The sequence below is a fragment of the Quercus robur genome, chromosome 3 (genome assembly GCF_932294415.1).
Source record: "Quercus robur chromosome 3, dhQueRobu3.1, whole genome shotgun sequence".
Lineage (NCBI taxonomy): Eukaryota > Viridiplantae > Streptophyta > Magnoliopsida > Fagales > Fagaceae > Quercus > Quercus robur.
In genome coordinates, this window is record NC_065536.1 from 6,425,585 (window position 1) to 6,438,315 (window position 12,731).

The window sequence follows — 12,731 nt, forward strand, 5'->3', positions numbered from 1 at the left end:
ATCCCCGTTCATGATACCCATGATAAATGTTAGGCCTCTACGTAACTCTGTGTCCCTACGTGACTCCATAAAATTAGAAAAAAAAATATAAACTTCCCTGCACATAGAAAATTCTCAAACTAACATTTATATCAACACAACAAATTACAAAGACATTTATAGACATTTACAGAGACAAATTACACAACAAACTTACATTTATATTACAGAGACATTTATATTATAGTTATAGACATTTATATTACATTAATAGACAAATTACAGTGACATTTATAGACATTTATATTACAAATTACAGAGAAAAATTACACAACAAACTTACATTTACAGAGACATTTATATCAACACAACAAATGTAAACTTCCCTGCACACAGAAAATTCCCAAACGTAACTTTGTGGTTTTGTGCAACACAACAAATTACAGAGACAACAAAACATGTAAACTTCCCTACACAAATTACAGAGACCACAGAAACCACACAACAAATTCCTGCAAACAGAAAATTCCCAATACATTCCTCTATTTAGATGTTATACCCAGCAAAAACAGCAAAAAAATAACACCATTTGCCCAAAACAACATAGCAACAACACCATTTTTCACCACAAAATAACACTAAACCCAGAAAATTAAGTCAAAACAACAAACACCTAGATGAAAAAATTCACTACAAAAGAAGAGAGAGCACTGACCTGAAGTGGATCGGCTGGGACGGCGTGGGCTGGGCGGCGACGGCGTGGGCTATGGGCTGGGATGGCGACGGTGTGGGCTATGGGCTGGGATGGCGACGGTGTGGGCTGGGCTGGGACGGTGACAGCGTGGGCTGGGAGATGAGAGAGATGAGAGCTTGATGAATGAGATGAGAGCTTGAGAGAACTTATGAGAGCTTGAGAGTTGAGAGTGCACGGTGAGATGGAATAAAAGAAATGAAAAAAAAATAAAGTGAGTTGTATTATTTTAATCGGAGTTGGAATAAATTTTTTTTTTTTTTTAGATGTCTACTACAGTGCACATCTATAGATAGATGTGCACTGTAGCAAATCAGCTAAAATTTATATGTTTGCCTCCACTACTGCAAGCCTTTTTTGGTATATTGGTAAAGCTAAAATAACATTATAACTTTTTAGCTCAACTGCTGCAAATGCTCTAAGAGCTACCAAAACAAGTGCACAACACCATAAGGCTGCATCAACTATGAGCTACGCACAAAATAATTAAGAGTTGAAAAAAATATTAGATGAGGCTGCATCAGCTATAAGCTACGCATAGAGTAATTAAGAGTTGAAAAAAATATTAGCTTTTGTTTTTACTTGTCTGTGAAAAGGGTGTTTTAGTCTTTGAATGGTTAATTTATGTCTAACTTAACAGTAAAACTAACATCGGGGTGTAAAGTGTAACAAGAGTCATAATTTAGGGTGCAAAGTGTGCATTCGAATAGTTTAAAGTGTAAAGTGTAATCTGGTGTATAGTTTATGGTGATAAAGTGTAATTTCTACGAAAATATATGAGTCACATTTTTGTAGGTTTTCTTGGGTTTATTTGGTTGAAGAGATGAAAAAATGAAAGAATAAAAAATAATAAGAGGACAAAAAAGTAGGAAGTTAAAAAATCCCTATAATTACGCTCTGATGGAATAAACCAATTCAAATAGCCTCCCTGTACTCATTTTTTGATCATTAAAGAAAAAAAGAAAGAAGAAAAAGGTAGTAGAATAGTACTACTAGATCTGCATAAACATTAAAAAAAACACACATTTTGGGGAAGGCGTGAGCATGAAGTAATAAAGCGTTGTTGTCTTTGCCAGTTTAATAAGAGTTTATGTGGGGTAGCCGCAGTTGATTAGCGCCTACAAGCTTGACGTGTTAATGTGGGGGACCAATTCAACAACTCTCTGACTAGACTGGATATGGTCCGAAAGACTAGATAACTTTGGAGAATAAATAGTTCAGAGAATCTAGTACCACATTGTTTTCCTCAATACTCAACAGGGGACAAGTTTAAGTCTTCATGTCTTTTTCCGTGCCATCCCCTGGTGGAACAAATGTGAAATGGGGGAGCAATTCTACATTTCTGCAACTTCTTGTTTCAACATCAAATTCATCAATTAAGGTGCTCACTATGGTATAAAAATAAATAAATAAAGTTTGAAATGTTAAGTATATTATAAAATGATATAGTAAAATGATAATTTTTAGAAACTAATGCTAATACAAGTTTATAAAATTCAAATCCAATGAAACCATGATATCTCAAATCTAAAATCAACCAATTTTAGATTCCGCAATTGACAAAAAACCATCCATATATCATATATGTACAATTCAGCAATTGACAAAAAGATAATCTTAAAGTTGTAGCTTTTTTTTTTTTTTCCTTTTTTGATAATCTGCAAATCTTAAAGTTGTACTTGTCTCTACAACTTTCACAAGCATATATAATAACAATATCATAACATATACGCCTATATTGAAAAAAAAAATGGACAAAGTTTAGTTACAAAATTGGTTGTAGCCTAAAACTACAAATTTACTCAATAAAATAAATATTATTACATGTTTTGAAGTTTAACCGTTGAATTGCATATTTTTTACGCTCTTTATATATATATATATATATATATATAATTTTGTATTAATCAGATATTATTTACTATATGATTTAAGCTTAAATTTTATGCATAATTTTAAATTACAAATATTTGCAATTTAAATAATTTATTGGTAGCCATTGATTTTTAATTTTTTAGAAATTTTACAACCATAAAAGATATAAGAAGAAAATGTAATTCAATGGTTGATTTGTCAAAATTTACCTCTAATAAAAAAAATAGTAAGTAAGATTGTAACTTTAGGCTATTACCAATTTTGTAATTAAATTTTTTTTAAAAAAATTACATATTTTCATCGGTGATTTCATAATGCTTGACCAGGAGGTATTGAAACTCTATCCAACTTTTGTTTTTATTTTTTTCTGAATATATATAATATCTATTTATTTATTTGTTGGACTGGACCATCACCTATTTATAATCATTTGTGGAATTTTTGAGCACAAGTCAATTTTAACGAACCATCCACGCGCACTCCCTACCCAAAGTTGTCAGCGTATGAAAAGGCATCGGATGAAGCTCATAATTACTCATTGGTCATTAGAGTTTAGCAATAGAAGAATACCAAGGGGGTGTTTGGTGAGTGTTTCCAAACAACAATTTTCAATTTTTAAACAACATTTAACGTATTTCCACACACTTTTTCACCCACAAGTATTTCCACAAAAATTTTTAAACAACAATTTTCAGTTTTTAAACATATGTACTAAATGGCCCCCAAATGACCAAAAATAGAATGTTCTGGAACTTAAATATGAAGAAAAGATAACAATTATTTAGTGTACTGTATACATATAATTAAATGAGTCCGGTTAATGTGTGTCCTTAAGGCACATATTAAGCTTTCTATTTTTGAAAATATTTTTTCGGAAATTAAAAAAAGCTGTTATTACTTTTTCAATTCTCAAAATTTTTTTTTCTAAAAATGAAAATTAATGTGTGTCCTTAATAAAATCCTAATTAAATATATGAACAGGAGTGAATTGGCACAAATTTCCTAATATTTTATTATAAAAATACAAAAATAAATCGATATCATACGCGAATAGGGGGGCTATGGCCCCCACAAAAAATTTTAAAAAATTGCTTAAAGTAGTTAAGAATGGAGCTCCTATCAACTTTGAAAAGAGCTGAATGCTGACTCCCTCTCCAAGAAAAAAAAATTTGTCCTCCACCTATCCACAATGTTCCTTCCAAGCTTACTTTTTATTTTATTATCACTCTTTTACTAGTCTTTGCTTCTGAAACCCCCTCACATCAAGCCATTGGTTTGTTACAAAATTTACTTTTTCAATTTTCAACCTTCCATTCATAGCTCAAAATTCCCATCTTTTCAAGTTATTTGGCTTCCACTCCTATCTTTTTAAACTTCCATTGAGACTCTTTGCTCACATTCTCACTTAGCGTTTAATTCTTCTTCTTCTTCTTTTTATTCCATTTTTATGTATTTATTTATCGTATTAGTAATATTTTTCTTTTCCTTTAATTTTAACTCAATTGATATTTGATAGGCTCTGTTCAAAATTTCATTTTGGATTCTATTCAAACCACCAGATATGAAAGTGATCTATATATATAACATCTACAAGAAGACACAATATTAATACAAATTAAAAATAGCAAAATCATATAAGCCAATATGAAACATTGAAACTATATATATATATATATATATATATATTCATGAATTGCAAATACAATAGTTTAACCTTAGCCCCACAAACAACATTCCTAATTCCTCCCTTGTGAATGATAGAATATTTTTAAAGACCATCATAACGCACTTTAAATAAAGTTGTAAATGTTTTAGGAGGGGGATAGGGAGTTCAATAAAGTTGCTAACTTGCTATGAATGAGATCTATATCCACGTGAGGCCAAGGCGAGGGGTAAGCGCCGAAAGCCAACTTGTTTTTGGCAGATTTGAAATTGTTTGCTGAAACAAATAAAACCCATACTAATAAATAAATCACATAATAAAAATATAAAAATTGTGTAAAAAAATAAATTTAATGTATGCGCTCAATGCCATTAAGAGAAATTTGCTTTTTTATAAGTTTACTTCAAAGTTCAAATCCATTACGATACAAGAGAATGCAACACAAAATGTGAATGAGGATCTCCTCTAATTCTACTCTACAAAATTAGTATCAATTCCAAAATGATAACAAAATTTTACATAAGCACACCTATCTGCTTTTTCCCTCTTTATCCCTGCAATCTTGATGGGAATCTGTCAATTCCTCCCAACACATGGATGCACAAAGTTGTGATTGACCCTTTGTTTGTTGGGGTGCTGTGCCTTTGAGAGATTGGTCTGGTACTTGTAAGATAAATTTTGTGTAGTTAGAATTACTTCTATGGGTTAGGCTGTTTGCCTTCATGAATAACCATGTTTTTGTGATTCCAAATAGTCCACAGAGTGGTGAAGATGTCTTGGAGGTATCTCATTGAAGCACTATCCATCCTCTTATGTCTGAGTAATAATTTCCCAATCCAGGTCTGGACAGAGATGTTCAGCAGCTTAGAGGTGTGAATTGCCACAAGCAAAGGAGCATAAAAGAAACCAATGTGAGGTGGACTCTTATGTGTGAAACTCCTTCATGAAGACTTGAACCACGGCCCTTGCCTCCCCGTAGCCTGCACCCCCACAAGCACTTATACTTGTGGAATGACCATCGCACCAAGGGTGCGCGGTGATAAATTATTATTATTATTATTATTTACTAACTTATATATACTCCTTTCTATTTTTTTTGAAAAAAATAATTAATAAAAAAATTTAAAAAAAAAAAAAAAAAACTGTCTAATTGTAAAGACCACACAATTACACTTAAAAAAAAATACCGAAAGATTAACTCAACCATTTATTACTCTTAACCTCAAATATTTTATTACTTATTTTTATTCATATGAGAGAGAGAAACTTCTTGAAACATGTCGAAAATTTATGTTTTTTTTTTATTTTTTTTTATTTCACTTTCTCATTTTGATTAAAAAAAAAACTTTTAATTCCATTATGAGTTGAACTTTAAGAACCAAAACTTTTAATAATGTGAAAACACCAAATTTTCATATGGATTCATTATTGGTATCACTTTTATTGTACTCCATCACTCTAATTCAAAAAAATATGTGAAAATAAAATAACTTATAAAAATTTTCCTTTCATTTGGTTGCTTACCTTTGAAAGGATATTTGTCCTTACCAACAGGACTAAAAATTAATCTTTCATATATCTTGTTTCATTTTTAATTTTACTCCTAGTTATACAAATCAATATTTAATGATATCGTTATTTATGTGATTTTATAGTACTGTGAGATTATTCCTAACTTTTATTTATTATTCAGGGTATTATATATGTTATATTAAAATTTATTTATTCACTAAAAAAGTCTAAAATATTTCCAACAAAATTTAGATTTGGATAGGGTTCTGCAATTTGGCCTTACCATCATTTTTATGATAATCTTATTTTTAGTAAAGCATCACAAAACAAAGCCGTTGGATTTGGGTGGTCGTGTTTGACTTCAATGGCCAGTTCATATTGGCTAGATAAAATTTTGCACGAAAGGTAAATGACAAGAGTCAGTGGAGACTATGAATCATGCCAAGTGCCAAAACTGGTCTCCAAGCAATCACCGCCCTTTGTTACCTAATTGGAATCAAAATCAGCAATATATATATATATATATATATATATATATTCAGCTTCTAATGAAGCTTCCTCCTCCAATCAACAAGCCAGAAGAACTGAGTCCAACCCATATCTTAGTTCACTAAGATTCCCAAGAAACCCCTATGATCTTGCGGAAGATTGAAAATTTTTGAAAAAACTGCCCTCACCAAAGTTAAAGATGAACAATATCGTCAACAAGTCAAGACAAAAACAGTGCTACTATTCGAAATAGTACTCGACGAGTTACTATTTATGAACAATTCGTCATTAACATCAAATTTGCTCTCGGTATATACAATAAAAAAAAAAAAAAAAAAAAAAAATTATTCAATTAAAGTATTTCTCTACGGTTAAAAAAATCTTCTTTCCATTCAAAGCAGTTCAGAAGTCAGGAATCCCTAGCACCTTTGATGTAGAAGCCTAAAAAGTCTATACAAGTGAGCACTCTAGGAGAAGAAGGCATCACTCATTTTCCACAACCTCATTTCATTACCTAATTTTTCATTTGAGTTGATAACCTTCTTAGTAAAGTAATATTTTATTTTCCGATTAAGCATTCAGTTCAAGTCTCATAGTTACCTTACACCTGTAAGTGTTTCAAGTTATTTTAGTTATTTCAAGCTTGTATTTAAAGACATTTCAAGTTATATTTAGTCAAGTAATATTCAGTTATATTTTTGCATTTAAATTTTAGTTATATATCATTATCCTGGTTATATCTAGTTTATCTTCCTATTATGTATCCACTTTATCTTCAGTCTTACTCCATATATTTATCTTTCTCCAAAAAAAAAAGTTATATATATTTATGGTTTATAATTGGGTAGTAAAATTTGGCGTTATGACTTAATTAAGATATCCTTCAAAAAATTTTATTTTTTAAATTAGACATCTAAATGTGATTTTTTTCCCCCGAGAATTTAATCATGCATTGTCAGTTTATTTTGATTTTGAAATGATTTTCTTATCTCATCATTCAATATTTGATAATCTACTATTAGTTAGAATTTTATATGCAACCTAAAAATATGTGTGTGTCTGTGTATATATATATATATAGAGAGAGAGAGAGAGACACTTTTTTTTTTTAGGATGTTATCATTTTTTTAATTGAACCACATTGGCAAAAGAGATACAGCCATATAGGGATGAATGAAAATTTGACCCCGCCCACCACCCCCCCCCCCCCCCCAAAAAAAAAAAAAAAAAAAAAAAAAGATCCAATTATAACTCATTGACTCCAATTAGTACTTTGTGAAAATCTCATTTTGAATTCTATAATCAGGTAACGGAAGCAGCTTCGGTGAAGAAAGATCCAGTTTGAGACTTGGGCTGGTTCAATCTTTGGTGAGTAAATGAAGTAATATTCAATTAATGCACTTACTGACTTTGCCAACTTTTTTGGTTAATTTGTTGTTGTCTAATCTTTTATAGATAGTTGGTCTTTCTGTTTACTTCCAACTTCTAAGGAGATAAAAAGTACTTCCAGAATTAGCAAAAAGAAACCTCAATTTGGGAAATGATGAAGCATATCATTGCTTTTAAGCTGATGAATATGCATATACCTTGTTATAGTATTTGTGCTCTAGTTGCGTCTAATGGGTGGGGATATAATAAGATAGATCTCATGTGGTCTTTCTTAAAGCAGGCAATCAACAGAGGAAAATCAAATCAACAATCAAACTGACAATGTGTACCCATAAAATCAACTTGGAAAAAAAAATACAAAATCCTCATATTTAATGCGTATAAGATAAATAAGATACTATTTCGTTTTGAGAAGGATGTTAAGCCTCTGTTTGGATACAAATTATAAATGAAAATTATTTCACTATTCAGCTCATATTTGCTATTATTCATGGGCCCTACTACATTTTTTGGTACTATTCATAACCCCACTGTACTATTCAACTAACTTTTACTTTTATCTATAGTACTTTCAGTAATAAATTTTCAGTTTCAACAAAATAAACGATACCCAAATAGACCTAAATGTAAATATAAAACACAACCTCTACTATCTCTCCCTCTCTCTTAAAAAAAAGAAATTTTTTTTTTATTCCATCTCTACTACTACTAAATGTACTGAGAAAGCCATTTGAAACCATCTAGATACTGCATTTTGTTGCCTGCTTTAGCCCAAAAAACCTCAAGGGGACGGTCATTTGCGTCTGCCAACTCTTTGGTGACACTGGCCTCACCACTGGGCAACTCGAGGAAGTAACGCAATTTCTCTCTTGGGTTAAGAAAAGCTTCAAGAAATGTTACGCCAAATATAAGGAATGGAGCTTCCGCAAAGGCCTCATCAGAGCGTAGATCAATCAGGTCTTCTCTTGGCCCTGCAAACTGCTCCCTGAGTTCAGCATTCAGCTCTTCTGTTCGCCCCCTGATTATAGCATCAGCATTCACAATGTACACAACTGCATCCATCTACAGAACAAAGATTGAAATGTATTTAGCAAAATTGCATTACTTAACAAGGAAGATAGCATGGTGGAGCAACACATATTGACAAGCATAACTCAGAACATTTTCCACTTTGCTAGCCAATCAAGCAACAATTTGCCAAATTCCCAATCCAGAATCTCAAGAGATATACAAGGATCGGTTCCTCAGGAGTAAATAAGAAATTCAAATTACAATCACAATATCATCATATAGCACAAGTCATTAGCTAAATATTCTCACAAAAGACAATTGAGAAATTTACCTTGCCATAGTCTCTCCAAACTCTACGAGCTATCTGAGGTCCTCCTATACAAAAAAACTTATACTTGATATTCCCAATAATAGACACCCACGAATTCATCGAAGCCCACTGCAATATTCACTCACCAATACCCACAACAAAGAAAATCAAATCAATGGTTATCGAATTAAACAAAATTGAAAATACCAACCCCCCCATATTATTTTTAGTGAAAAACCAGAAAATCGAAACTTTCCCAACCTTTTTCTCAGCTACCACAAATAAGAAGTAGAAAAGAAAAAATATTGCAGAAGAAGAATGTACCTCATCCCCGAAGAGTAAAACCATTTGGGCTTGGCAGGCCATATCCTGGCATAACAGCAAGATGTTGACCTCCTTTGGTCTAAACGGATTAAAGCCGCCGTGCTTCTCACAGGCAAAAAAGAGAACGCGTTCAAATTAACACAAAGCTATAAAATTTGAGCAAATGATTAGAGCATTCACAGCAAAAAGAAAAAAAAAAAAAAAAAATATATATATATATATATAAAAGTAAGTTTTAACCTTAGAATGGTTTTTTTTTTTTTAAATGTTTCATTTAAATATACTTTATCTATATATTATTATTATTATTATTATATTCTTAATCTCTCATCACAATTATCACCACTGCCAGCCACCAACACTACCACCCAAAAAAAAAAAAAAAAAAAACCCACAAAACCCATCACAACCTCACCTACACTCGGCCGCCGCCACCACCACTGCCATATTAAAAAAACAAAACAAAACAAAACAAAACCACGGTTACAACCACAGCCACCATAGCCTTTGCCGCCACCACCACATCCACAACCGGTTACAAAACCCATCACTACCACACACACAAAACCGGCCAAGAAGCTCATCATCACCACTCCCACAACTGGCCACAAAACTCATCACAACAACACCCACAACTGGCCACAAAACCCATCACCACACCCACAACCGGCTATAATACCCATCACAACAACACCCACAACCGGCCACAAAACCCATCACCACACCTACAACCGCCACAAAACCCATCACCACCTCACCCACAACCGGCCACGAAACCTATAACCACACCCACGACTGCCACAAAAACCCATCACCGCCACACCCACAACCGGCCACAAAACCCATCACCACCACATCCACAACCAGAGAGAAGAAAAAATATAGAAGAGAGAGGAAGAAACAGCTGAGAAAGAAATAGAAAGAAGAGAGAATTGAAATAAAAAAAAAAGTTTTTTTTTTTTTAGTAACTTTTTAGCATTTTGAGAGTTTCACTGTGAATGCTCTATAAGAAATGAGAAAGAGATACCTGATTAATGAGGAAATTACTTAACCAATTAAGCACGGCCAGAACCCAGCTGAGCAAACTCATATCTTTCTTCCTTTTCTTTACTACTGTATATGTGTGAGAGAGAGAGAGAGAGAGAGAGAGAGTTATAGCTGGCTTCTGTGTGTCTTTCAGAGACTATTATTTTTGTTTCTTTAAGTAGGCAAAATGGAGGAGGCTTTGAAGTCTGTTTCTGGTTTTTTTACTTTATTTTATATACACATGTAAAGGGGAAGCGGTGAAGGGGATGAGAGGGTGATGTGACAAGGAATAAACCCACGTATAAAGGAAGGAGATGATACAACTCATACAAGGAAATACACACACGTTTTGACTTTTTAAGACAAAAGAAACGAAAGGTATATGATGGTGGACATTTTTTGCAATCAAATATCATGTCCAATTTCTGTTTTTCTTTTTTCTTTTTGGATTTTTTTTTATGAACATCCACGTTTGCATTTTCACCTAAAAGAATGAAGTACACTTTCATCCAAAAAAAAGAGAATGAAATACATCAGTCACAGAAGATCTTGTCTCCAATGGAAGATCTACGTTAGCATTTTCACCTAAAAAAATGAAATACACTTTCCTCAAAAAAAAAAAAAAAAAAAAAAAAAAAAAAAAAAAAAGAATGAAATTCACTTGACACAGAAAATCATGTCCCCAAAATCCACCTAAAAGAACTCCAAATCTTCCGGAGTGTGAAAGCCGCCATTCGCATGGTGGCTGCGAACCATTATTTGCTTCCCTACTTCTAAAAATGGAGATATCATAGTATTCAAAACTGTTTGCAAAAGTTCCCTCAGTTTTGATTCCATTCTTTTGAAATCTTATTTCACATGACATTCTGAAATTGGCTATGTTAATGCTTCACATGACTTGTCTCACCAAAATGAAATCTCTCAACCATTTTATCAAGGCATCTCATAGACCGGGAGTAAAATCATACCAAAAAGTTGGGATCACTTCTTTATATAAAATAATTTTCTTTTGATGTTCAAAACTGTTTTAAAAAACTTGGTTTTGATTCTATTCTTCAAACATAAAATCTTATTACACACATGTTACACAATTAGCACACACTTCCTTCTCAAAATAATGTTCTTAGTGTTCGATTTCAACCATCGTGACAATGTGTGTGCAATGAATATGTAATAAGGACAAATAATGCTAATATCACAACAAAACCTATAATTTTTGCCACAACTTGCTAACATGACAAGTTGTGAATAATATAGTATGTGAGTTATTTTGATACACTCATACAAACATTATTCAACAAGGAGTATCTGAGTATTATTACTTCTCTTCAAAATGGTGAGTTCAATCTACCATGTCCATGTGTACCATCTGGCAATCCCATAGAATGTACTGTGTAGTTTCTCTAGCTATACGGTAGGCACCATCTACCTTGAATTTGACTATAGTAATATTATAGTTAAAAACTATTTATAATATTTATAAAAACTGTTGAAGTGATAAATTTATACTTGTTTTTATCTAACTCACCCCTTAAATTGCTTTTTAATTTATCAGTGACTATTAACTACTAACCACATTATCAATTTGTAAATACTCCAATCAGAAATTATTTTATCATTTGGTAATTAATGGCCTGCTTAATTAGAGGAATTAATGGATAAGATCTTCAATTTTCTGTGTGTGATCCCTTAAGAACAAGTGGTGGGAGCAATTCAATTTCAACATTCCAGCCCCAATACAATGGGAGGTCCAGCTGTGTTTTAATTTGGAATTTAGGTGCTTGGTTATGTTATACTTATTATAACTTAAAATAACAAAAATTTAATGCACTGCCTTTTCTTCTAAAAAATAATAATTGCACTGCTTTTCTCTCCTTGATAGGGATATCATATATGCCAGTTCAGCAGGTCACCACAAAACCAAATGTTAAAAGGTTTTTTTTTTTTTTAAGAGAATCAAATGTTAAAAGTTAGTAAGAAAGGCTCACCTCTTTTTGTGTCGAGGAGGGTGTGAACTAAAAGGCTCAACTCAACACTCAACCATACAAGGCTTTACCACGCTCTGTTGTCTTGCTAGATAAAGTAGATATGAGTTTAACTTCTGTCAGGATTTTTTTAAATTAATGAGCTATGGTTGTGTGCGCTGACTAATTAGGTGTATTGATTTTTCTTTAAAATGAAGACGTGGCTTTCCTTCATTGGGTGGCGTAGCTCCGGACAGAAGTTAAACTCTTCATAGAAACAATATTGAGCCCCCTCTCCCCCGGTTTAAACATGTACAACTTTATTTTAAAGGTATTATGACGGTCTTTAAAAATACCCTATCATTCACAGGGAAGGGACTAGAATTGTTGTTTGGGGGTCAAAGTTAAACTATCATATTTGCAATTTATAAAAAACTC

The 12,731-nt window shown here is 32.4% G+C and overlaps 3 protein-coding genes across 3 annotated transcripts in view; all 3 read right to left on the reverse strand.

Annotated features, from left to right (window-relative positions):
* LOC126716857 (GTP-binding protein SAR1A-like) overlaps positions 1–12,731 on the reverse strand; it is a 73,060-nt gene that overhangs the window by 22,739 nt on the left and 37,590 nt on the right. The window lies entirely within an intron of this gene.
* The window catches only part of LOC126716864 (GTP-binding protein SAR1A-like), a 35,147-nt gene that overhangs the window by 2,751 nt on the left and 19,665 nt on the right, over positions 1–12,731 (reverse strand). The gene's annotated exons all lie outside the window — the stretch shown is intronic.
* Positions 8,028–10,591, reverse strand: LOC126716862 (GTP-binding protein SAR1B-like). The gene is made up of 4 exons (XM_050417870.1): positions 10,331–10,591; positions 9,304–9,405; positions 9,001–9,108; positions 8,028–8,720 (listed from the first exon to the last, which is right to left on the reverse strand). The coding sequence occupies exons 1-4, from the start codon at positions 10,391–10,393 to the stop codon at positions 8,367–8,369; spliced, it is 627 nt and encodes a 208-aa protein (XP_050273827.1). The 5' UTR covers positions 10,394–10,591; the 3' UTR covers positions 8,028–8,366.

Coding starts and splice junctions, on each gene's coding strand:
- LOC126716862 (XM_050417870.1), bottom strand. CDS start 10,393: ATGAGTTTGCTCAGCTGGGTTCTGGCCGTGCTTAATTGGTTAAGTAAT. Junction 9,406..10,330: donor GTAATTTCCTCATTAATCAG/GTATCTCTTTCT, acceptor GCCTGTGAGAAG/CACGGCGGCTTTAATCCGTT. Junction 8,721..9,000: donor TTTGGAGAGACTATGGCAAG/GTAAATTTCTCA, acceptor TTTGTTCTGTAG/ATGGATGCAGTTGTGTACAT.